Genomic DNA, 26230 nt, shown 5'->3' with positions numbered 1-26230 from the left:
AAACACCCACCAGGTGTTGGAAGGGACCTTAAAGCTCATCTCATTCCACCCCTGCCATGACAGGGACACCTTCCATTATCTCAGGTTGCTCCAAGTGCTGTCCAACCTGGCCTTGGGCACTTCCAGAGATCCAGTCACAGCTTCCCTGTGCCAGGGCATCCCCACCCTCACAGGGAAGAATTTCTTCTTGATATCCAGTCTAACCCTTCCTTCTCTCACTTTAAAGCCATTCCCCTGTACTGGAACTCCAGGCCCTTGTCCCAAGTCCCTCTCCAGCCTTCTTGGAGCTCCTTTAGGCACTGGAGGGCTGCAGCAGCTTCTTCCTGCAGCCTTCTCCTCTCCAGGCTGAACAACCCCAGTTCCCTCTGCTGCTCAAAAACCAGGTGTATTTGAGCTTGGCTCAGGATGAAAGCTCTGTTCAGTCAAAATGTCTATTGGAAAGGGGGCAGTTTTATGGCATGGACTGGTACCCCCACCAATATCCCTGCCTGCAACCCCTTCTCCTCCAGGCAGCCCTCAGCACCTCCAGGCTGCCTGTCAGACCATTCCCTCGTGGATGGAAGGGAGGCAGGAGTTACTGAGTGGCACAGCTGAGCTCTGATAACCACACTGAGATAAATTGATGGACATCAAGGGGAGGCTTTGCACGGGGACGTTGGCTAAGCCTATTAAAATGTAATCAGCTCCAGGTAGCGTTTGCTCTGTCACTGAAGCTGCTTAGTGAAAGCAATTATAAAGCACTTAGAGGTTTAGCCAATTAAAAGAATATCTTTCAGTCTCCCACAGCTGGCTGGGTGATGCTTCAGTAAAATGCCTCTCAGCAGATGAAGTCAAGATGCATTTTTTTACCCAATGTCTGTGAATTTTTAAATTATTGGGGCCTCTGTATTTTGTCAAGTAATACAAGACAAAGACCAAGAATTAATGATGGATCCATGTATTGCATTAATTTGTGCACCAATAATTCCCCTTCTGAACAAATACTTTGAAGAGTCCATTCATTTCTCCTCACCAATGCTCCCAGTCTGAGTTATTCATTTCAGGAGGAGAATATTGCCATGAGATTTAGTTTAGCCAGCCTACAGACAGGAATAGCTCATACTTTGCAGCCACAGAAGAGCACCACTCTAAAACTCCTTAAACAATTTTATTTCATAATTCCTATATTCTAGGGAAAGCAGATTTATTTGTTCGTGAATCATTTTTTTCAAGAAAGGAACAAAATTCATGGCAGTTTGTATCTCTAATAAAAAGTCTGAGCAACTCCAAGTGGAGTTCAGCAAAACCCCTGTGGCATTAAGCTTGAGTGGAAGCTGTTTTTAACAGCTGAAGTGTCACACTGAAATTTGGGAGGATAAATTACCTATTTAACAATTGTATATATTTCCCAGAGATGTTTGCAGTTGTAGGTTTACTTTGCAGCCTGCCAAGCGAGATAAAACGAGCAGCATCAGTGCTCTATAAACACCCTCTAAGGAGCAAAAACCAGGGAGTCTTTCTTCCCCCCTCCCAAGATGTGTCCTTTGCTAGGTCTGGCACAGCATCCCTGCAGGAATTGCAGGTTTTTTGGCTGCATCTCTGCAGAAAACTCCAGCTTTGGCCATGCCCTGAAAGCAGATTTTCCAGGTGTTAAGCCATGACAATGTGAGTGTTTAAAAAGTTAACTAATGTGATTCTAAACATGAAGTCTGGCCAGGGCTTTAGTCAGTGTAGAAGCATGCAATTAACACAGCTCCAGGGTCCCTTTGATGAGCAGAAACTGTTCTGGGAGGAACAAAGGATATGTGAAACTCAAAACTGGAGGGGAAAGAAGAAAGGGCTGCAGAGGAAGCCAGTTCAGGTTACACCTGATCTCACCAAATAGAGAGAGACTTGAACCTGGTAATGATAAAATGGGATCCCTTCTTTACCCTTCAAAGGGGAAATTCTCTTCCTTTCTTCTTCCTTCTCCTCCAAACATCCAGACATTCCACAGGGGAAATGGCATGAATGAAGTTTAAATGGAATCAAGCAACCTCTTCTCTAATTTCCAAAAGAATAATTACCTTAGCAGGAAACTTGGGAAGAGACCCCAGTATGCACTGGTACAGCAGTGCTGTGCTGCTTGCTAGTGCCTGTTCTTGGGCCAGCTTTAATCTGCATTTTCTGCCTTGCCCCTTCTGGATGGAACTGGTGCCAGGGGATGATTTAACCACTGGCGTGAGCTGGGACAGGAATTCACATCCATTTTCAAATCTGTCGTATGAAGCCATTAAAAATAAGGACTGAACAACATAGTCTGGGTGAAATATGTTGATTTTGAATGCCAGAAGGTTTTTCCATTCACTGTGCTGTCTCACTTTCACTAATAAAGAACAACTTGGGGTTTTTTCAGTCGTGTGTTCAGGAGAATTAGGGGATTGTATCCAGCAAATGTTGTGTGTGTTCTGTGGTGTTTTAAGGAGCTGAGGACATCTCAAGCTCACTGTTACTCCCAGTTTCTTCTTTGCTCTCCTGAGTACTCCTGGTTCATGCTGGTGGTCCCCAAACCCTGCTGATTGTTACTGACTTTTATGGAAATCCTTTATTCCACAGCCTTATGACCCAAATACCAGCATAAGTAGTTTTAATTTTACTGGGCTCCTGCAACCCCTACTTTGGGGCCTGCTGATATAAATATTGCCAAGAGCCTGTCAGGTAGAACAAGATGTTAATATAAACAGCACCTCGAGGTTTAAGGAGGCAGTGCCAGCTGTGCCTGCACTGGCCCAGCTTTCACCAGCTCTCAGATCAAGCAGCTCTTTGGGAGAGGTTCTCCTGTAATGGCATCACCTAAATAAGTACATAAAACCCAGGAGCTTGGGATATACAAGGATTGTTTCTACAAAAACCACCCTGACATGAGTCTGATAACCTTTTGTACACCTCAGTAGTTCCAGCTGGTGAGTGTGCACCCCTTGGGCAGTGTTGGGGATGAGTGAAACACACAAAAAGCTGAGAGCTGTTGTTCAGCACCTCCCCAAACCTGCCTTTGCTCAGGAATTCCACCGTGCTGTTCCACATCTGCATGTGGCTCAGATCCCCTTCAAGTGTAGAGAAAAGGAAATAAATTGGCTGAAATAGTCTGGACAAAACTATCAAGGGAAGGTGGATCCGAGCCTCTCTGGAGGCCTTAGCAGCAGCAGGGGTGGTTATAAGAAGGAGCAGCATCCCTTTTCTGCCTCTCCTGGAGAAAGGAGGACAGCACAGAGGGACACCCTCGCCCAGGGCCACCCCGGGGCTGCAGGGCTGTGACTCAGCATCCCAGAGGGGCTGGGGGAGATGAAGGAGGAGGAGGAGGAGGAGGAGAACACCAGCCCAGGCCAGCTCTGTGCCGAAGCAGCTCCCGGGTGAGTCAGCGGCTGTGGCTCCTCGCCCATCACTATCCCAGGGCTCTGAGTCACTGTGAGCCTCACATGGCCCCACCAAGGGATGGGGGCTGCAAACCCCTCCTGAGCCCACTCCTGAGCTCAGCCAAACCAGCCAAACCGTGGCCTCCCTACTCACAGTGCCCTGCTCTGTGCACGCACTGACCCAGAGGAGCTCCTGGAGAAGCACAGTTCCCAGCCTCAGCCCAGGATACACACAAGGCAAAATAAAATACCCACTGTGATTCAATAGAATTTAACTTCCAGGATTGCTGCCATGTCCAGTTTAGTCTGAGAGTCGAGACTGGCACAGTTTAAATCTCCTCACAATGAAAAAGATGTCAGTCAGAATTGATGTTTCTCTCTGCAGGACTTCCTGAAGGAAAAACAAACCAAGGCTCGTCCTCTGCCTCTCCTCCTTCCTCTCCCCTTCTTCCTTGGCATACAGTTCAAACAGGCAGAGAAAAGAGCCATTATAAGACAAAATAGAAAAACACAGGATGTAATAATTCATGGTTTAATACGCATTTACATTGGGAGTTTGATTTAGAAGGGAAATGAGGGCATGCATTGGTGGGAGGATCATTGCCACCCCTCCCTGGCACACTGGGGTCATCTTGCTGGGGTCCCACATCCACTCCCCAGCCTTGAGGCTTGGCACCTCATTTGCTCAATTATGGGAAATATCAGAAGCTCATGAAGCAGCTCTGCTCCTATTAGAACCTTATTGAATTAATTAGAAGTGAGGGATGTGTCTGGTTTATTTTTAGTTCAAAAAATAAAGGCAGGAAATCTCCAACCTCTCCAAAACCATCCTGGACAGTGACCCCATCACATATTGAGTCAAACCCTTCCCCAGCAGTGCTCAGCTCCAGCAGGCTGATCTGCTCCCTCTTACTCCACCAAAGGAACCCATGTGTCAAGTTTTTGATGATGAAGAACACATCCTTGGAGCTCATAACAATAATAAAAACTCATTTTGGCAGACGGTTTTTGCTCGGGATTTGTTTTACAACTCAACCATTTTGACAGGCAGAACAAAACAGCAGGAAAAGGAACCAGGTATCTGGGAGAAAAGGGAATTTTCATTCTGTATTAGGTGAAAGTTAACTCAGTCTCGTGTTTCATATTCCTCCCAGGGGAGAGGAGCCAGGAGGGCAGGATTGCCACCCTAAATCTGCTTGATCCCTTGTATGATAAAATGAAAACATACGGATTAAGGGTGACAAATTCAGGTCGGGATCTCCTAATCTGTGCAGCACAGAACTGCACAGTGTGTCACCCAGCTGGGACTTCCAAATCAGACCATAAGTGTCTCCAGTGCACTTCACATGTTTAATAGAGATTTAATTGCGGAGTGATTGCGTGTGATATTACAGAATTATCACAGATTACTTAATTGCTGATGTTAAGCAGATACTTCTCTCAATATGTGTTTTTGTTACTATAGATCCATATTATTTGGCACAGCATTGCCTGAACAGCAGAAGCAGAGATCATTTACCAGGAGAAAACCACTTTCATTTAACGTGTTGGTAAAGTTAACAAGCAGATGTGTGAGATTCTTATAATTGGCTGTCGAAAGGATCCAGATCCTGCCGTTCCTAAAGAGCTGCACACAGGGGTGAGCAGCTAGAAGTGCCAGAGTATGGAAGTTTCTGCAAAAATTAAGATGTGCCTGGATGAACCTGTGTTTGGAGGCATTTGGGAAGCTGCTTTTGCAGCCTGGAAGTGCAGCTAATCCTGGCTGGGGGAGCAGATGGGCTGGAGCTGTGCTGCTGGCTCGTTCGCCTTGGCCCGAGGCTGACGGATGCAGGAGGAGAGGCTGGAGAGTTTTGCTTCTCCTGCAGCCCCTGGGAGGGATCTCCTGGAGAATCACAGGGGGACTGCTCCATCCAGGGCAAACCAAAGGCCCATCCAGCAGGGAAATGGATTTCTGGAGGTGGCCAAAAGCAGGTGCTCAGAAATGTGAAGGAGCAAGGCAGGCAGCCACGCTCCCAGCAGCTCCCAGGGGATGTCCCACCTCTCCTGTGCCACACGTCATGCAGGGGCTCTCCTGCCAAAGTCCCATCACAGCTCCTCAGGGAAGGATCAGACACAGGTCAAATTCATTCACTTGATGGCATCTGAAGGGCTGCAGGCTGTCTGGTGATGAGTTACATCTGTGATCACTGCGGCCAGAGAGCAGCCAAAAAACAGCTTGAAAAAATGAGGAAATAAAAACAGACCCTCTAGCCTTCTTTCCAAAACATGTCCCTTCGGTTGCTTAAATCTTTATTGGATAAATGGCTTTTGCAGCATTCCTGGAAGATGCTGTCATGCATCATGGAATAGAACCTTCTCCACGGTTAGCTGTGTGTTTAATGAGACAGGGAGCTCATGGAGCTGGACTAGGGTGTGAATAGGAAGCTGGACACCAGGGATTTTCTAATTTCTGCTCTCCTGTGCCTCTTAGCTGAGCATCAGTGATGGGGAGATGCAACCACAGCTAGACTTATTCATCCTGGACTGGATTATCCAAGGGAAACACATCTCCTTGAGCTACAACCTGGTCCCTGTGGGATGAGTGTCTGGGTTTGGGACACAGCCACATAAATATTTTCAATCCCAAGGCAGAAAACCCCCCAGCCTTTGGCTCCATGTGCCAAATCCACATTGCACTTGTGGTACCTCACTCTGGATCTTTGTTGCTTCCCAGCCCCTCACAGGTCACATAAAGGACAAGAGTGATGTGTCCCTTGTTGTCTGTAGAGCAAATTTGGGACCAAAAATAACTTAATTATTTTATTTAGATTTTATTTTCTTCTTGCTTTTTATTGTGTTACATTTCAACTGAGATTTCTTTATTTCCTGCTAGGATTCTGCCAGAATCCTGCTGCTCCATACAGAAGTTGAAACATGTAATACAAAAGGAACAAATCTTTCTCTTGATTGCCTGATAGATCTACTTTCTAATCCAGACTGACAAATGCACTCTATCAACAGCACTTTTATGCCTCAGAGTTGTTGCATTTTATTTCCCATTGTCTGACATCCCTCAGAATCTGGAAAGGAAAAAAGCAACAGTGTCTTTCTCTGCTTACCCTTTAATTGATCATTTTTACCATGACAAAGTCCAGACCAAAACACGTTGTAATCTCAGGTATGGCACAAATGTAGAACAAAAGATGTGCCCTGCCCCTGGAAAGAGCAGTTTAATGATGCTCAGCACTGTGGCCAGTGGCTCCACGTAACAAACTAATGGGATTAGAGTGGCCCTGGCTCCCTGTCTACCTGGATGGAAAACATACACCAGCAGTCTCTGTGAATTCCATGGACAAAATACCCAGTGCCACAAGGGCGTGAAACAGAGATGCAAACAGAGTTCCTCTGAGCCAATGTCTGAACTAGGCATGGCCAGTCCTTCAGCTGTACCTTCTGCTGTTTCTCACATCCCTGCCCCAGTGCTTGGTGCTGCTCTCCATTACTTCTGTTTTCCTTGTTTTTACAGACATTTGCAGGCTGCTTGTCCCTCAGGGTTATCAATTCTTTGCACTGCAGCAACACAAGAACAAGTGGGGCTGCAGGAAAACAGTTACAGCAATTAAACCCAAGCAGACAGGTCCCTTTTTCAGCCTGATGGAGAGCTGCTCACGAAGCTGAGGCTTTTTTCCTGCCTTGCAGGTGCTGTGGTGATTGCCTTCGTGGTCTGCTGGCTCCCTTACCACATACGGCGCCTCATGTTCTGCTATGTCCCCTCCAGCCACTGGACAGAGTGAGTCACAACGTGGGGACATGGTCCTCCCATGCCAGGCCAGGCTGGGGGCTCAGGCTGGGGCTGGGGATGCCAGGGCAGCCCCAGGTGTGGAGGTGGAGGTGGGGATCTGGGAACAAAGGTGTTCTCCAGCCGAGGGGTTCAAGTCTCAAAACCTAATTGCTGTTGTGGTTTGTTTTTTCTTTTGGATGTCTCAGTGCTTGCCGGGCAAATTAAGAGTTTTTGTTTTACCTAAATCCCTCAGGAAGCATTATTTTGAACCAAAAGGCATCATCAGCCCCTCCTCCTCCTCCTCCCCCTCCTGAGGGCTGCAACCACAGACTTCAGTCTGGCAGCCCTTGATGAAATGACATTTGGGCAGGGGGTTGGAACATCCAGAGTGGATTTCAGTCTCCGTGCCAGAGATATTGATCCCCAGCCCTAAGATGCAGCAGCTCCTGTCAGCACATAATTTAGCTCCACAAGGCCACATTTCCTCTCTGGCAGGGGAGATGACACAGGTGGGGGAATGGCTGTGCTACTTACTGATGCTGGGCCAGGGTATTCACTGGGTTTTCAGGGAGTGGATCAAAATGAAATGCCAGCAGTTGCTGCTGATTAGGAAATGTCCAGACTGACAGAGAATTCTGGGATAATTGCACGGGCACTGCTCACAGATGTGCAAAGGCACCCCTTGCTCCTTTCTGAGGCACCAGGCCAGGCTCTTCAGCAAAGCAGCCACCAAACTAATTATTATTTTTAAATGTGTCATTAAGAGCTAACACTGTCTGGGGACACACACCGAGGAAGCCTGAGATGCCAAGGGATGCTCTCTTGAGTCTCCTCCCATGGTGTAACATCCCTACTCTCCCTGAGACCAGGCCTGTTTCTTTCAAGGGAAAGGAAAGAAAAATCTACAACACCAAAAAGCAGAACAACAATAAAAAAACTAAAATTCTCTCAACACCAGACTCAAAATACAATAAATTAGGATATAGCAGTCTACTGAATAGGACTGTGTATCCAGCCACAGTAAAATCCAAAATCTACCTTCAGTCATGAAAACAGAGCTCTAGGCACACACTGGGACAAATTCTTGTTTCTCCTTTACTTTCCTATATGAAAAGCACTTAAGGCACTGTTCAATTATGTAATGACTGCATTTGCTTTGAGCAAGAGGGGTCTGTCTGCATTTAGTGGGAATTTATGCATTGTGGCTCTGTTCACATAATATTTTTTTCTTCTTTTTAAAACAATGGGTAATTTTAGGAAAACACTGAATTTACAGAATGATAGTAAACTATCAGTCTGGTGGCTAACCAAGAGTTTGCAGAGCTTGGCATGTTCATTAATAAACACATGTGCCTTGCCCCTGAAGAAGAGAAATTTTCCCAATATTAATTCTTCATAACTACACAGAGAAACTCTGTTTGTAAGAACTGGGTGGGCCATGCAGTCCTTGGCAGTGCTGAGGGGCTGTGGAGGGATGGGCAGCATAGCCCAGCACTCCTCTATTTATCTTTTGTTAGACGCTGCTCAGACTAGAAAAAAGATCTGCAATTTTCACCAAGATAAATGATTCTGAGGAAGATCTTCCTGAAAATGAGACCCGTGGTGTTTATAAATGCTTTACCAGCTCAGGGCTGTTCTCAGTCGGCCCAAGGAAAGATATACCCAAAAGCATAAAAGATAATAAAACCTTTTCAACCAGTTCTAGTTGAAAACATTAAATTGTGGTGGTTAGGATGTGTTTCAGAAGCATGCTACCATCAGCTTGCCCCCAGAACAGGAAATGCTGTCCCACATTATGGACAAATCCCAACCCAGGGACCCATTGAATGAGCTGATGCTGCTCTCACTGCCAGAGGGAGGAGAGAGCTGCATCTGTTACTGGAGTTTGGCTCTTTTGCAACCTCTGTAGATCAGAACTGCAGCCAAAAAAGTCAAGCTAATGTGTATGTATGACAGAGAAGTGAATTTCCATCTGGCTTCTTGGGTTCCAGAATGACAACTTCCAAAGAAAAACGAGTGCGTGAGGTAAATATCTTGTCTGGATCCAGGGCTTAAATAAGTCTCTAACTGCTGGTGAGTGGGGAAATATCTTCATAGAGGCATCTGATCCATGTTTGACCAGCTCCAGCTGGAGATGTAGATGGGTTGTGGTGGCCCAGGCACCTCTGGTAAGCTCATGTTTGCAGCCTAGGAAGGTTAGCTGGAAAGCAGCTCATGTTTTTCTCACCCTTGTGACTTTGAGCTCTTCACACTCAGATTTTTCTCTTTCATCTGTTCTTCCAGTTTCCTTTACAACTTCTACCACTACTTCTACATGCTGACCAATGTCCTCTTCTACGTCAGCTCAGCAATCAACCCCATCCTCTACAACCTGGTGTCGGCAAACTTCCGCCAGATCTTCCTCTCCACGCTCACCATCCTGTGCCTGCCATGGAGGAAGAAGAAGAAACGACTGGCCTTCACCAGGAAATCCAACAGCATCTCCAGCAACCACACATTTTCCAGCCAGGTCACAAGGGAAACGACGTACTGAAGCCAAAGGAGGAGGAGGAGGAACGCAATCCATCGTGGAGTCAAAACTTGAGAGAGGCCTCTGTGACTTTCATGCATGGTCTCCAAATTCACGTAACACAAATGTGTTTAGCAAAGTCATTTTTGTTGGAAAAAATAGGCTTTGTTCTGCCAGTAACTTTGAGGTTATTTTCAAGCATTGGCCTTGCCTCTTGTGAGTAATGTCTACATGTATTGTAACTTCAGTCTGGCATAAATCCAGATGTGGTGTTAACTGGGAAGCCAAAATGTGTTCAACTTAGGCAAAACTGTTCTGCATTTCATCCTTTTCTCAGTGCAGAGATGCCGTGTCCACATCCAAGGGTTTCACATCCCGTCTCCTGGTGGCACCAAGCAGAGTTTGATGAGGAGAAAGAAGCTTTGAACAGAAAGGGATGTTCTTGGAGAATGGATCATCTGTGGGATGTGCAATGAACGAGGAGTGAAAACTCAGGGAGCCAGGTGGTTATTTTAGAAATACATCTCCATTGTGAGGAATATGACTGAGGTGCTCAAGAGAGCCTCTCTGGCTCCTTGAAATTAAATAAGAACAGATGATGCCTTACCTAGGCTGGGGTGGCTGTGGCCTGGGGAGAGAGGTCACCTTTGGCTTTAGGGCATCCACAGTGCCTGGCTTTGGTACCACTGCAGCAGAGTCTCTGGCAAAGTCAAGAAAGCAGAGGCTGTGCCCAGATGGAGCACTGAAAATGAACAGAAATGGAAAAATCTTCCTTTTGCCATACAGCCAAATCCTATTTTTTACCAGGGAGAACAGTTTGCTGGCTCGCATTAAGAGTTGAGAAAACTCTGGGCTCACGAGGGCTCCAGGCTGCTGAGATAAGAGCAGTCTGCCCCAGTTCTGTGGGACCTTCAGATTTTTCCCATTCTTATTCCAGTTTTATTTGTTTCCTTGCCATTTCCACAAGGCTGACATCTCATATACAGCAGTTGTAGGCGGCAGGTCCTCTCATTCTACCTTTTCTTCTATTACTTTTTGCTACCAGAACTGTTGGCACACCTATCTGCACCCCCAATATTCAGATAGTTCAAATGCAGAGCATAAGAAAGTAAACTGGGGAATCTTCACTCTAAACCCACTTTTTTTAGCAAGCCAGAGGAACAGAAACAAGACCTGAAAATTAACTTTGAAATTTAAGAGAGGAGGTAAGGAGAGGTAGCATGAGTTTTTCTTCCACATGGTTCCACCTCTGATGGCCCCTTCTATGATACAACAAATTGCTCCAGTCTTTAGTACTGAAATAACAGGGCTCTGGGACAAGCTAAAGGGCTTTTTTTCCCAGATGGTGACCTGCACAAACCTGGAGCTGACCAATCACCCTGTGCTGGTGGTGACCTGGTGTCCCCTTTCACACCACATGTCATCAGGAGAGCAGGACTTGCCTCTGAAAGGTGACAAAGTAGAAAAGTTGTCTCAGTTTGGCTTTCTGGGCTTTGCCCACCCTTCAGCTAATGAGCACCTGTGGTTCCCAACTGGAGCCAACTGGCCCAAGTGAGGGTCACACAGTGATGGAGACCAGGACCACTGGTGACATCTGCTACAGATGTTGCATCATGGAATCACAGAACAGGTCAGGTTGGAAGGGACTCATGAGAATCACTGAGTCCAACTCACTGCACTTGTGGTTTATGTCCTGTTGGGCTCAGCACAAAGAGGACACACCCATCTGGGGGCATTTGCTGTGAGCTCCTGGTGATGAGTGACAACTTTGGGGCATCTAGAACCAGTTCCCAGCTGGCCACCATGGCAGCCCATCAGTCACACCTGCCAGGGATGGGAGGGGATTTTAATGCCTAGTACAGAAACCCTGCAAAAGAAAGGGCTCAAAATAAAAGTCAGTGGGACTTCAGTTCCTTCTGATTCAGCCAACCTGCAAGCTCTGTTCTGCCATGCCTTCTTGTGATTTCTTGCCCTGGTTGTACCAAGCAGAGGGCAGAGATTATATTTGACCAAGCACTTTTGTTGCTCATGGACTGTTGACTCCTTTTTGACAAAGAAAACAGGTAGTGGCACACAAATAAATAAATTGAAACAAAGAGGAATAAGGAGACTGATCTCTTCAGAAGGAAATCTGGGGGAAAAAAGCAAGTATTTTGTGTGTATGGTGTGTGTGAAACGGCTTGGGCAGGTTGGAAGAAGACCTGCTCATCCTGCCTAGTGGCAAAATCCAGGTACCATGAACAGGAGAGGGGGAAATCTGCCTTGAGAGAAAGAGGAGTCTTGATGTCACACATTTAACATTGGCCTTCCAGGCAAGACACTTCAAATGTTTCTGGATTACTCAAATTTTTTTACTTCACCTCTAAGTACAGCCAGCATCTGGGAGGAGCTTTCTGAAACCTCCCAGGGAAGCTGTAACTGCATTGCTTTGACTTTCATTACGATTTAACACCCTGCATGTCTCATTTGCTTTGAAATATTAAACATTATTACTACACTTGTTCAACACTAACCTGCTGAAATGTGCTTGATTATCTTAGAAAACACTGTACAAAAATTGTTCTTTCACATTAGATGCTTGGTTTAGATTTTCACTCCTGAGATGCACAGGCAGCTTACAGAATATTTGATCACAGCTCAGAGAAACTGTCAGGTTTATTTTTGGTTTGACATGACAGTGGGAAAAAGCTGGAGTAAAAGTGAACTTATCATAAACTCTTTCTACAATGTTTGTTGGGCCACTGGAGTGCTGGAAAGCTGGGGGAATTTGGGGGATTTCTCCAAGTGGTTTGCTGACTTCTACAGCTCTGTTCTTGCAGTTGGACAGGCAAGCAGACCTGGGTCCACGGCCTTAATCTGAGATTGCAGCTCAAAGCTACCTCTTCCACTGGCCAAATCTGACAACCTTGAGCTGAGCAGTGTAGGTTACAGCTGGATTCATCCTCTCTTCCCTCCTCTCCTAATTTTACTATGTTCAGCTTAGAGATGTGGTTCCCTTGAGCTCAAAGAAGTGAGGATAGCTGGTTGCAAACCAGATGGTTTCATGATTTGCAGAGAATCACTGGACAGTTTGGGTTGGAAGGGACCTTAAAGACCTCCCAGTTCCAAACCCTGCCGTGGGCAGGGACACTTTTCCCTAGACTGGGAAGGGAAAAGTGTCCCAGGCTTGGCTGCTCCAAGCCCCATCCAGCCTGGCCTTGTAAAGGGAACCTGATACAGTAGAGAAGAGAAAGGTACAAACTGCACCATATTTACCAGAGAAATGGTTCTTTAGATGCCTTTCAACAATGATTGAACTGCTAACCCAGCGAGGTTTTTTAATTGAATCTGGTGTGGATGGCTTTTGCCATTAGACAGAGCAAAAACTCCCATCCATTGTGTCCCTGCCTTGGCTGCACTCTTCACCAAAGCAGAGGTGAGTGTTGGGGCCTCTGCTCATCTATGCAAATTCCCTGTGTTTGGAGCTGTTTGCTTTGACTGAAAAGAGAATAAAATCTGTGGAACCCGCAGATGTGAAGTGCTGCCAGATGGATTCTGAGAAATTCCATTCTGAGCAGAGTCTATCAGGTGACCCCTTCAAACGTTATTTTGAGGCTTTGTTTCTCTTCAGAGTGCCCTTGCCAGAGCCATCAGCTTAGCAGAGTGTGACATCAGGTTTATGAAGTCATTTTGCTATTCAGAAATGTCCCCCAGACAGGACTGTCTCACCCAGACCCATCGGTGCAGGGAGGCTCTGCTGAGCTTGTCTTTATCTGTGAGGTGCACGAGGCCTCACTCCAGCGAGCTTCTCAGGAGGAAACTCCATGGAAAATCAGCCAGGAGGGTTGGCAGGGCACATGCTGCAAACACAATCACAGCAGGACCTTTGCGTTTCCAGCGCCCAGCGGAGCAGCCCTGGGTGTGCTGCTGCTGCAGACAGCTCCTGCTGCAGCTGTGAACCCAGCACCTGTGCAGCTGCACGGCTGCTGGAGGACAGCAAACACCCACAGGGCTGGGAGCACTTCCCATAGGCTGCTGTGTCAGCCCCACGTCCTCCTGGATGTGTTTTTGGTGGCTCTTTCACCAAAGTTGTGTCTGCTGGAGCTCACTCTGGTCCTTCACATATCACAGCTCAACCACTCTTCCTGTTCTCAGTCTGGATTTGCTTAAAAAGTAGAAATTGCTGATCCAAAATTTCATGATGCTGTGTCCTGGCTTTGTGACCCAGAGTCCTTCCCCAGCTGTGCCACCTGATAGTCCTGCACATGTTGTATTTATGGCAAATATTTTTGAAGTGCACCTTTTTATTTTTATTTTATTCTGAGATACAAAATGTTGATGTGCTTTATTTTCTTGTGGCCTGTTGCTCAATGGGGAAAATGAATGTTAAAAGTGTGTCAGTGTCTACTTTGTGATATTTTCTGTGACAAAGGGAAAGAAGAGGGTGTGGAATCCTCCTGTATGGCAATGGGAAACACTCTTTCAGTGTAACATGCTATTATTGATCAAAGTGTACTGAAATGGTTAATTCCTGATATAGCCTTTGTACTGTATGGTATTTTATTTTGTCATTTATTGATCCTAAGAAATAAATATCCAAATTTAAGGCTTGGGCTGTTTCTGCTTGAAGTGGCAGGTGTGCCTTTATCTCACAGCAGGGTTATCAGCACAGATACCCTGCCTGGGGTCTAAACTGGTGGAATCCCATTGCCTTTGAACTGGGATTTGCAGCTCCTCTGCAGAAGGACCCTGGGTGCTCCTGTCCCTGCACTCTGCAGCTCAAACAGCATCCAAACATCAGCTGCTGCTTCTGACTTCAGCTCAGCAAACAAACAGGGGGACTAGCTAGGTTTGGAGGACACTCTCCCATCAGCAATGTTTGCCCTGAAAATCCTTCCTGGGATCTGTTAAAAGCATCAGATGTGTGCTGTCCTGCTCTGCTGTTGGGCAGAGCAATTGAGAGCATCCAGGACTTGGAGCACTGGGGAGCAGGAGCTGAAGTGTGGGAAGGAGATTTGAGCTCCCAGACTGAGCAGCTCCGAGTGCTGAGATCCCAGAGGCACTGCAGGGCTCTGAGCTCCTGCCTTGCCTGTCTCCCCTGCTTGCTTCTCCCTGCTGCAGGGCAGATGTTACAGATGTATCTTGGCCATGACTCTGCAGCAGCTTTGCCCAGAAACCTGAGCAGGCTGGGGCTTTATTGCACTGGGAACTGAAGGGGCACAGCAAAGGAGTCAGCCCTCACCCCCAAGAATGATGAAACAGAAGCAGTTTATTGTGTTTTAACAGTGAGATTTCCCCTCCTATCCTCCCATCTTTAGCGTGATCCTCTTCCTCCTTGGCATTTATTTTTCTAACACAAATGTAATTTTGTCGGGACAGAATGCTTGGGTAATATCCATGCTATTAAGGTGTCCTTACACTAAATGAGCAAAAATCAGTCACCTTCATCCTCCCTGCAGCTCCTGGTTAATGTTCTGTTGTGCAATAGCTGAGCTGAGCCATAAAATCTTCATAGTTTTTAACCATTCAACCCTTCTGTTTTGATTTCTGATAGAAGGGAAGGTTGCGTGGAAAGCAGCAAGAGAATGAAATTTAAATATTTGGAATCATTCATGCCTGGAAAATCCACCTTCTAAAACCTACCTCAAAGGGTCTCCAAAGGCAATTTGGTGCTGCTTCCAGATGAGAAGAGCAGGAGCCTCTATTGTCCTTACACCATCAAGTAAGGACAAGAATCAAAAGAATTAAAGAATTAAAGAATCAAAATTATTTCTTTTATTGATCCTTTGATTTGGAATTCAGTCCTGCTCTGCTCAAAGGTGTATTTTCAGCTCACAGCTCATGTCTCCAGCAGTGGAAATCCACAGCACGTGGCAGCATCCTTGTTTCCTTCCTGCAGGAGATTTCTGTGCTGGGCACTGCACTCCCAGTGGAGCCTCCATGGTTTGTGCAGAAACCCAGCCCGAGCTCAAGCTGGAGAGAAAAACATTGCTGCCTGCTCATGACTTCTCTAGCTCAGGGCTGACTCCCTGAAAAAGCCAAATCCTGGGAAGCTGAGCTTCCCATTCCTCCCAGGCCACCCTTCCACTTGGCGTCACACAATCCTGCACCACGTCCCGCCCCAAAAACGCGCAGGAAAACAGAAGGTGTGGAGAGTCAAATAATTCCTTTTTTTCCTTTAGAAAGGCACAAGGACAGTGCCTCAAGCCATGAGGAATGTTTTGAGCTTGGCCCTTATTTCTCATTTCAATTATAAAAGCAATTTCCATAGTTCACGAGGGGAAAATTTCAGGCACCTTTCGGAAAAAAATGTTACGTTTCAGTAAACGGCTTCATAAAACTTAATAAACATCCACGTAGAAGTTAATTTATTTAAAATATCTTTAAATCCTGCTCTGCCTTATTGAATTTGTTTGAACAGTAGATGAGACTGGAGTATATTCATGAGGGCATTTAAGCAATAAGGCAGCACATCACAGTTATTATTCCAGGCCTCCCGTGTGCTGCGAAGCACAAAGCAGAACCTGACGTGATTTTGGGCACTCAAGTGCAAAAGCTGCCCAGAAGCACAGGCACAGGCATGGCCTGAGTGCCAGGGCAGCCAAACCAAGCTGCTGGGGTTGTTTTCTGGGCACAAAACCATGCCAGGGGAGCCCAGAGCAGCCAGCCCAGCATCCATGGGCTGCCAGCCCCATCCTGGGCTCACTCAGCCAAATGCCAGTGGGAAGGGATCATAGAACCATGGAATCACAGGATGGTTTGTGTTGGAAGGAATCTAAAATCTCATCTTATTCCAACCCTCTGCCATGGGCAGGGACACCTTCCACTGTTCCAGGTTGCTCCAAGCCCCATCCAGCCTGGCCTTGGACACTTCCAGGGATCCAGGGGCAGCCACAGATTCTCTGAGCACCCTGTGCCAGGGCCTCAGCACCCTCAGAAAATTTCTTCCTAACATCTAAACAGAGAAGCAGCAAAGTTAGTCAAACATCACACCACTGTTGATACAAACCAGCCAAGCCAGCCAGGAGTTTCAAGAAGGAGAAAGAGAAAGGCCAAAAATTTGTAGTGAGTGTGTAAGGGCATGTGTGGGTGCTGCAGCCACACCTGGATGATGTTTTCTCCAGGGTTGTTCAGCGTGGAGAAAAGAAAGCTCCAGGGAGAACTTAGAACCCCTTCAGTACTTAAGGAGGCTTCAAGAGAGCTGGAGAGGGTAAAAACTCCAGTTTTTACAAGACTCTGGAGTGAGAGGACAAGGGGGAATGGCTTTAAGCTGAAGGAGGGTAGATTTAGATCCCACCAGCACCCCAAAATTTCACAAACATAACAGAGATGTGGTAGCCATTGTTACCAAGATTTAACAGCACGAGGACACTTCCCACAACCCAGCCCACCCCATCCCTTTGTCACTGCAATGGAGCTCTTGTTTTAGGGATGGATTTCAGGCACAGGAACTCCTGGGATTCACCCAAGGGCCGCAATGAAATCTTGCAGACCAGAGCCTCAAACCCCAGCACTTCCAGCAGTCAACTCAGCTTCACCTTTCCCTTCACTCAGCATCAGCAGCTGCCTGATGAGCTATATTAAGCCTCCATTCCAAGACATATATTAGCAAAACATGCCAACATGCAGCCATTAAAAGGCAGCTTCTCTCTGGCTGTCAGCAGCAGCAACAGCCTTGTCCCAGCCCCTGGCAGCTCTCAGAGTGCTCTTGACAGCACTGCTATCCTTGGGGTCTGCTCCCTGCAGACTGCAGAAGGTGAAGCTCTGTGGGCTGAATTTAAAAAACACCCAAACAGCAACAAACTCCATTAACTGGGGCTGACCTCAGCAGTGCCATGGGGAGCTGTAAGGAAATCTGTGGCACCTGACATTTTCAATGTTTTAGTTCTTCTGTCCAACTGCAGAGCAGCGACGACTGCCAACAGCATCATTAGCACAGCTCCCACACAGAGCATGAATTCTTACAAAGTTTCACATTACTGCAATCAATCATTTTTTGTTTTCCTTCAGACCAGCAACAGGAATAAGATTAATTTCTTTTTGCCATCAACACAAGCATGAAATGCCATTATTCGTGACTAGTCCAGGAAAACACCTGATGTCATAGTTGGTGCTTTCTGACTCAGAATTTGACACTTAATCCCTCTCCTTCCTCCTGGCTTGGGCCAGACCAGAGCAAGCAAATGGCACAGGGATTTTGAGGCTGGTCACCAGTGATACCACAGCAAGGCAGCCAGACTGGTTAATCCTCTTGCCCAAAGAAGTGAGCACCCTTCAGGAGGCTGATCTAGGAAAACACGTAAGCACAAGCCTATGGGCTTTTGAGATGAAAGAAAATAAAAATTTGTGGAGCATTTCTGAGCCTTGGTGAATGCTGACCTCCACAACTGGTATAAACCTGTTTGCATCTGCAAAGTCTGTGTTTGAAAGTGACCCAATCTAGCTCTGTTTGTTTTTGAGGGTTTTTTTGAAACATTTCATTTAGCAGAGGAAAATGATGCTCTTCATTCTGTTCACAGCTCCAATGCCAGAGGTGCTGACCAGATTAAAAGAGAAATCAGAGTTCATAGATTGTGTCTGGAAGAAATAAAGACTTGGTACTGATTTTTATTGAATACAGAACAATATCTCTTGCTTTTTATATATATTACAGGGGTGAGGGGGGAGAGCTTTTATCACAGCATGGCTCAGTGCTTTTTAATATGCTGTTCATCATTTGGAGCTCACTGGCATTCACTTGCAGATTTCACTTTGTATCTTAAAAAGTTTTCACGGAATTTTGGAAGCAGGGAAAAATACATTCTTCCATGCTGCCAGTCCCACTCCAAGGATACGCCACTACAATCAGCTCCTCATGACTAAATCACAGAATGGTTTGGGGTCGAGGGGACCTTAAGAATCATCTCATTCCCATCCCCTGCCATGGACAGGGACTCATTCCACTAAATCAGGTTGCTCCAAGCCCCATCCAACCTGGCTGTGAAGAACATCACCCTGAAGAGCCTTGAAGAGCAATGTCTTTGTTTTAGAATGTCTGTCTGGTAAAAATTCCTCTCCCCTTGCCCTAGGGTGATCTGATCTCTGGGAGATCAGCCACGTTGTTATCATCTGATCCCTGGGGAAGATTCTTCTGGGAGAACATTTCATCACTAAGCTAAGAAGAGTCAGCGTGTGAGTGGCAGCTTTATACTTGTGGTGAACAGGAAAGCCAAAGCTATGCATAGATGAACACTAAAATAAAAATTGGGGAGGGCTATTTCTGCTCCTCTGAAAATACAAAATTAATGAACAGGGAGATGGGGGCAGAAAAGGTTTCTGCAGAGTGGGGATCTCACTTTGGTTCCCCCAGCCCAAAAGCTCTGACTTTTCAAAGCTCAGCTTTGAGGGAGGTTTTGCCATATCAGCTTAGGGTGTAGGATAAAAGGTACAAAGGATTTCAAATGTCTTCAGAAAGTGTGGGCACCATCAGTGCACAATGACAATTCTATTTGCTCTTTGTACATCACATTATCCAAAGGATTCACAGATTTTCCCAGGGAGAATACAGTTGTGTCAGTAACATCAATGTGCAGCAGAAAAAAAACACTGGAAAACAGAAAAGGGGAAAAAAAAAGAGAATAAATTCTGCTCCTTTCTGATTTTTAAATTTTAAAAGATCAGTTAAAAGCTTTTCTCTTCAGCCAAAATCTCACTTCCACTTGTTTGCAACAGTTCATCCCCTGGTGCTGTTCATTTTCCTGGGAGATCAGCTCCAGGGCTTGGGATCTGCCTGTGTTTCACATCCACCTCTCCAGAAGGCACCACAGGGTTTGAAGATTGGTTGTCTTCACCAGGAGGAGAAGCCTGTTTTCTGTAAGAGGGGACCATGAGTCACAGCACGACTTTGATGAAACCAACAGACTTCCTTAGAGGCTGGCACCAGAGAGCTGCAGAATTAGGAGCTGTAGGACCAAAATGAAATAATGAATCAGAGGACGTGATGGGAAAGGTGTTTTGTTGGAATGAAAATTTTTAAAACTGAGGGTAAGGCATGTTTATTTGAAATGGAGCCTTTTTCTTGTGATGAACAAATCACATTTCTCAGGAAACTGTGCACAGAGAAATACAGAAGAGGAGTGTGATAAAAATGAGGGGAAACAGAGCTGGGCAGAGGATCACCCACTGCAGAGGGATGAAGCAAAGGCACAGGTACAACCCTGTTAACCTGCTCAGCAAATCACCCCCTCACCAAGCACCAGAGTAAAGCAGAGAAGCAAAGAGTTAACTTTGCTCACATCTCCCAGCAAATGCCTGTTCCCACAATCCCTGGCTCCTTTTGGCCAGAGTTCTGTATTTTTTAGCTGTTCTCAACTCTCTTGTAGAGCAATTATTCCTAAGTGCAACTGAGGACATTTTCCCTTCTGCTCAGATGAAATTTACTTCAGTTCAGTTTGGTGGTAGCTCCTCAGAGCACCTAAGAAAATCTCTTGTCTTTAGAGATTTCCTTGTAGCTGCCCAAAAATGGGAAAGCTGCAAAAGCACGTGGTGGTTTAGCAGAGGGGGAGGATCAGAGCTGCAGAGGCTGAGGAATGGGACACTCAGCTGGCTTGCAGGAGAAAGAGACAAGGGGGATACCTGGGAGAGAGATAAACTCCCAAATCTGGGAGGGTTTCCAGGATTTCCTGCTGCCAAACGCAGTGCCAGAACATTTAATCTGCATCTTTACCACTGCCCACCTTCCCACATTGGTATTTTCAATCACAGATGTTTTCAAAGTCATCCCTACGCTCCAAATATTAAATTTGGAAGAAATGTTCAGTCACAGTCCCTCATAATGAGGGCGTGTTTGGTTTGATTGATTTCATCTCTGGTGTAAATATTCACATCTTTCTTACCAGCTCCTTTTATTTATATTAACAAGTACCAGTTTCACTTGAGCAGCTGTGGTTCTACCTCGTGAATGTTGAAATTGAGAATAATTTGTGTTTCTGTTCATATCAAAGTATCTGCTCTATAAAATAGCTTGGGTCAACTCTACATTCTCACTGTTTATGAGCAGAAATATTTCTGGCTTATTGGTGTTGTGGGTAGCCTTGTTCCTTGCTCTGTTTTATTTAGTAAGACTGCAACTTTAATAAGATTTTAATACTGAGATTTAGACAACAGAAATTTCGAATAAATCTGCTCACTGATCAAGGCACAAAAGAGAAAATATTTTAATAAATTGAATATTGCCTTCTATCTACTGTTCTCCCAGCAATAATGACTCGCAGTCTGAAATACAATTCACCTCTAGCCATAAATATTCATAGCTGTGAGTCCTTATTTTCCTTTAAACTGTTCTGTTCTGCTGGAAAGTCTAACGTTGCAAAAGTCAAACGCTGAGACCTCATCATAACCAGAGGTACCAGAAAAACCTTGATGCAGAAAAGTGGATTTCATTTCAAATAAATCATGAGCTGCGGTGGGAAAAACAGATATATCATTTATATTTTATATATATAAACAAATATAAATATATTATAAATATAATACAAATAAATATTACATAAAATGTAAGTCTTATATAAATAAATATATTTATTATATAGGTGTTGTATAAATAAATCTAAAATATATACATTATTTATATCATATTACACATCAATATATGCATGCTGTGTTCTGATGCACAACATTTCCATAGGTACAGAGAAATCCAAGTCAGGCAAAGCTGGGGTTGCACACCCAGGTGTGGTCTATGAGACACTGCAGCCCCACCATGGGGATTGTGCAGCCACACCTGGATCTCACCTGAAGGGAAGCTCTCCAGGAAGAAGAGAGCAGCTCATTTTTAGCATCACTTTGAGAAGGGCAGTTCTAGCCCTGGGTATCAGCCCTGCAGCACTCCAGGAGGGCATCAGGGGCACAAACATCTCCTTCCTCCCACACTTCTCCTCTTGCTCCCATCCCCTTGGCTGGGGACCACATTTCCTTCTAAGCCACGCCAGAAGCTTGCAGCTGCCATCCCCAGGAGCAGGTGGAGACCAGGACACCTCTGACCAAGGCTCCACCCTTACCTGCAGGGCCAGAGGCACTTGGGGCTGTTTGCTGAGTGTCCCTGCACACCATGGCACAGGCAGGGGAGAGGAAGAAAGGGTGTCTCATAAACCCTGTGACAAATGGGAAGACAGCAGTAATTCAATTACTCTGCCCAATAATGCTACCAAAAAGGATGAAGAACTTAAGTAGATAATTGTTTATCCTTTGTGTTCATTGTTGATTCAAAACTAATACAATTACTTGTGCAGGTGATGTCTCAGTTCTGATTCACAGGGGGCAGACAGCACTTCTTGTGCCTTATGAGCTGTTCATTCAACATGACAGGCTTGACCTGAGGACACCAACAATGTTGTCATCTCAGCTGTCTGATGGCACAAAGCTGAACTGATCCGTTCTGTCTCAAAGGCTCAGGGAATTCTCTGATTTTGGTGGAAGTGTGTGGTGGTGTTTGAGGGTCCCCAGGATGAGGGAAGAGATGAGAATCATGACTCCATGCTTCAGAAGGCTGATTTATTATTTTATGATATATATTAAAATAAAATGATATATTAAAACTGTACTAAAGAAAGGAGACATCAGAAAGCTAGAAAGGAATGAACATAAAATCTCACGACAGACTCAGAGAGTCCAACACAGCTGGCTGTGATTGGCCATCAATTAAAAACAATCCCCATGAGACCAATCAAAGATGCACCTGTTGGTAAACCACCTCCAGACCACCTTCCACAGTCATGATAGTTATTGTTTACATTTATTTTCTGAGGCTTCTCAGGAGAAAAATCCTAGCAAAAGGATTTTCATAAAATCTGTCAGTGACAGAAGTGGAAATCTCTCAGGTGACAACTGTGTACCAGGGGAGCTTCTGTCCTTTTTTCCCCCCTTACTCATGGCCATGGTCCTCCTACACTTTGGCTTCACCACCCAAGTCTTTGCTATGTTTTAGCTCCAGTAAGGGAAGGGATGTCAGCAGGGAAGTCACCTGCAGAGTGGGCTTTGGGACATGGGAGACAAGGTGGCTGTGGCTGGGCTCTTCACTGCTCTGCCTCTGTCTCCTGCTGTCAGCAGAAGAGAACTGCTCCCTTCCTCCCCCAGTTTTCCCTGTCACTCTGTGCCAAAATCCTCACTCCTGCTTTCCAGTGGCTCCTTCCCATAGGAGGAGGCTGGGCTTGTGCCAGGGACCCTCCTCTTTGAGCAGTCCCAGTTTAGGTTTCCAAACACTCCCACACAGCCCCTGCCAGGTCCCTCCGTGCCCAAGCACAGCCACCTGTGGGAGCTGGTACAGGGGCCCATGTTGTGGCACCTGGGACTTTCTGAGGAGGGACAGATCATCCCAAAGCTGTGCAGAGCTGCCAGGCTGCTGCTAAAGCACCTGCACATCTCAGGAACAGCACCAGCCTAAAGGCTGGGGAATGGAGCACAGCAGAGTCTCAGCAGCACCCAGAGGAAATGATTCCAAAACAGAGACTAGACAGAAAATATCAGCTAGGAACCAGAGCTGTGGGATGCCTCTTCTCACAGCCTCCTCCTCTGCTGCTGACAGAAATAAACCTGCTCAGCTGTCACTTTGGAGCTGGAGCTGGGCCATGGGGAGGCAGGACGTGTGGGGGTGGATGAGGGGGAAGGAATTTTTTTTCTCTGTGAAAACATCCAGTTTCACCACTGACAAGTCTGACAGGTGGAAACCAATTTAAAAAAAAATCCTACTCACAAGTGCCTGGCATCTTTGGAGAAGGTCCTCAGTTTTGCCCAGTCCTCTGTAGTAACTGCTGGGTGCTGACACAGGGCCAGCCCTTTTCCCTGGTGGCACTGCCCTCCTGCTGAAACAGGGGCTGGGCTGAGGTCTTTGATTAGGGGTGATGTGGCCACATCCCTGTTTTGCACATTTCTGTGGGCTCACACATGAACCACCCTGTTTGGAGCAATGCTGCAGAAATGTTGACTGCAGCCTTTTGCTCCCATTTTCCCATGAGATACTGAGAGAGTGTCTCAGGAAGGCATCAGCTATTTCAGTCCTTGCTTGGCAAAGCAAGGATAAGGATTAGCCTACCTTCACCATTCCATTTTCTATTACACACTCAAAAGGATCTAAATGAAAGGATCTGAAAGGCAGGTCCTGCCAATTCATCATCACTCGGGCTTGCACAAGAGCAGAAAATTGGTTCTTCCCCTCCCAGGGTCAAGTTTGAATTTAAACACATATTCCTGGGAATCTGCATCAGAGATGCTAAACACCTCCTGACAGAAGAAGCAGGATGGCAAAAGAATGTTATTATTCAGCTATATTTGCAAAATTCCCATGCAAAATAAATGTGCATTAGATGACTGCTGCAGCATCTCTGAATTGCAGGCACTTCAATGTTTTAAAATTCCCTCATGAGCTTTGCTCTGCCAGCTACTAAGCAAGTTTCCCCCTGCACCCTGAAGAAAGTAAGTGTGGAGAGCTGCCAACACTTGGTAGAGTAAAGCTTTTCCCGAAAAAAGCTTTTCCAGAAAATCAACTTGCTTTTTGTCACTTCAGAAAAGCCCCAGGAGATCTGAACCCCACAGGCTCAGACAGAAGCAGTCTGGGTTTAATGTTCCAAGAACAGATCAGACACCAAGAGTATCAGCTCCTCCTCAGCTCTGCAGGTTTGGGAAACATCACCACGGGCTCCCTGGTTGTGCTGCATTTCCAAGCCAGGCTGTGCAGTGAAACCCAACCACCATCCACCCCTTTCCCAGGGATTCTCCTCACCAACAGGGTAAAACTTCATAAGGAACATCTGGGTGAGCTCAGCAAAGGTGGTCAGGTGGCCACAGCAGTGCAAAGGGTTTGGGTTTTTCAGTAATTGTCATGATGGGCTTTAATGTCATGAGAAATCAAGTCACTGTTTGGATTTCTCCTAATTAGAGGACAGGTAGGACAGCAGCATTTTGTGACAGCAGCAACAACACTCTGAGTTGCTCTTTTTTAAATAAGAGTATTAAATTAAAAGGACTAAATTAGTTGTGGAGATCCTACTAAGAGCAACCACAGCAAGCAGTCCCTGGCTCTCCCTGGCTGACAGCAGAGATCTCCCCTCAGTGCTGCAGCCTCAGCTCAAGCAGAGGAGTCTCTTTATCTCCCTCTCCAATGCTCCTGTCACGAGCTCTTTTCCCTGCAGTGTCTGTTCACCTCTCTGGATGCTGTCCACTCATGTGCTCCATTACAGATCTCACACTTTGGAGCCTTTTAAAATGTTTCCCCTTTCTTGAGAGCCACTTCTCTTCAAGGAGCCACTGTGGCCTGCTGAGCCAAGTCAACCTCCAGCATCAGCCAGAGCTGCACAGTTGCATCAGCCAGCAGTGCAAGGATCATTAGCACAACCTACCTTCATCACAGGAGGGCATTTGGGACTGCTTGGCAAACCACACAGTGAGGCCCCATAACCCCAGCTTACCCATTCCTGCCCTAAAAAAGTATCTGTGGGGTGATGACTGACAGAAGGTCTGACTGGCCAATGTCTCTTACCCTGCACTCATGAATTTTCATCCCAACACCTTCCTCACAGGGCTTCCCAGGAGCCAGGCTGATTTTATTGAATGTGACAGGAGATAACAGTGCCTTATAATAATCGTGCTTTTTCCATTGTGAAAACCACAGAGTGCAGCAACCTGCAGCTCTCTGATGAGCAAAGGGATACCTGCCTGAGCCAGGCTGTGATGTGGGCAGGGGAGCTCTGCCTGCCCTCATTCCATCCCACACAAAGAGGAACACCCCGGAGGTTGGAGCTGACGTCCAAAGCATCTCATGACTCACTTGGTCCCCTCATGGGCAGCACAGAAGAGATTAAATGGGAGCAGAAACACACTGGAGTGCACCTCCAGGGAATTAATAAAATGGTTTGCCCTACCTTGTTATTCTAATTTATTCCTAGAGACAGGCAGTTAAGTGCTGGCTAAGTCTAACAAGGGAATCTTCTTCCGTGGGCAAGAAAAATCTTGTTTTCATTTGTGAGACTGAAAGGAATTGATGGCTGAACAGTTCTCCAAAACCAAAGGGAAGACTTCTGCCTAGAGCTGTCTCCCTCACATGGGCATCACCACCATGTGTTAGAAGGACAGGAGATGCAGCAGGTTGGACCCTGGCAGTGTGGAGAGCAGAGAACAGGACCCACATGTGTTCAAGGTTTGTTGTCCCATGTGCTGTCAGGCTCTTGGCTGCACAGTGGCTCCCAGCAGTGGCTGGGATTCAGGCTGCAAGCACAGAAAAAACTGCCTGCACATTTGCTAGCAGAAAAACAGGGAGTTTGGTGAAGATTGAGGCCAGAGCAGGCAGCAAAATTGCTCCAAATTCTGCTTTTTGCATAAAACCACCAGTACAGAAATATCAGTATCCTAAAGGAATGCTCACATATTTCATTTCTTCCTTTCAGCCCCATCATTCTCCAGTGACTTTCACTTTGCTCCACTTGCAATATATTTTCTCCAACAGTAATGAAATTGATGCTATTTTCCCTAGCCCTCAATTTCCTGCCCATGCTAAATAACACTCCTGGAGACTGAGACAGGGAGTGTGCTGCTGCCACTTGAAAGCAAGAATTAATTAAGGTGCCTACAGCCATCCTTCAG

General features: G+C 46.1%; 1 protein-coding gene across 1 annotated transcript in view; it reads left to right on the top strand.

The window, feature by feature from the left end:
* NTSR1 (neurotensin receptor 1) overlaps positions 1–14166 on the top strand; it is a 53481-nt gene extending 39315 nt beyond the window's left edge. The window contains exons 3-4 of the mRNA XM_018917143.3: positions 7050–7140; positions 9415–14166. Coding sequence (XP_018772688.2) covers positions 7050–7140; positions 9415–9664 — 341 coding nt within the window. The 3' untranslated portion in view covers positions 9665–14166. The remainder of the gene's footprint in view (positions 1–7049; positions 7141–9414) is intronic.
* Positions 14167–26230: the final 12064 nt, after the last annotated feature.

Source organism: Serinus canaria, chromosome 20 (genome assembly GCF_022539315.1).
Source record: "Serinus canaria isolate serCan28SL12 chromosome 20, serCan2020, whole genome shotgun sequence".
In the NCBI taxonomy this organism is placed as follows: Eukaryota; Metazoa; Chordata; class Aves; order Passeriformes; family Fringillidae; genus Serinus; species Serinus canaria.
The sequence above is the reverse complement of the archived record's forward strand: the minus strand, read 5'-3'. Positions and strand labels throughout refer to the sequence as shown.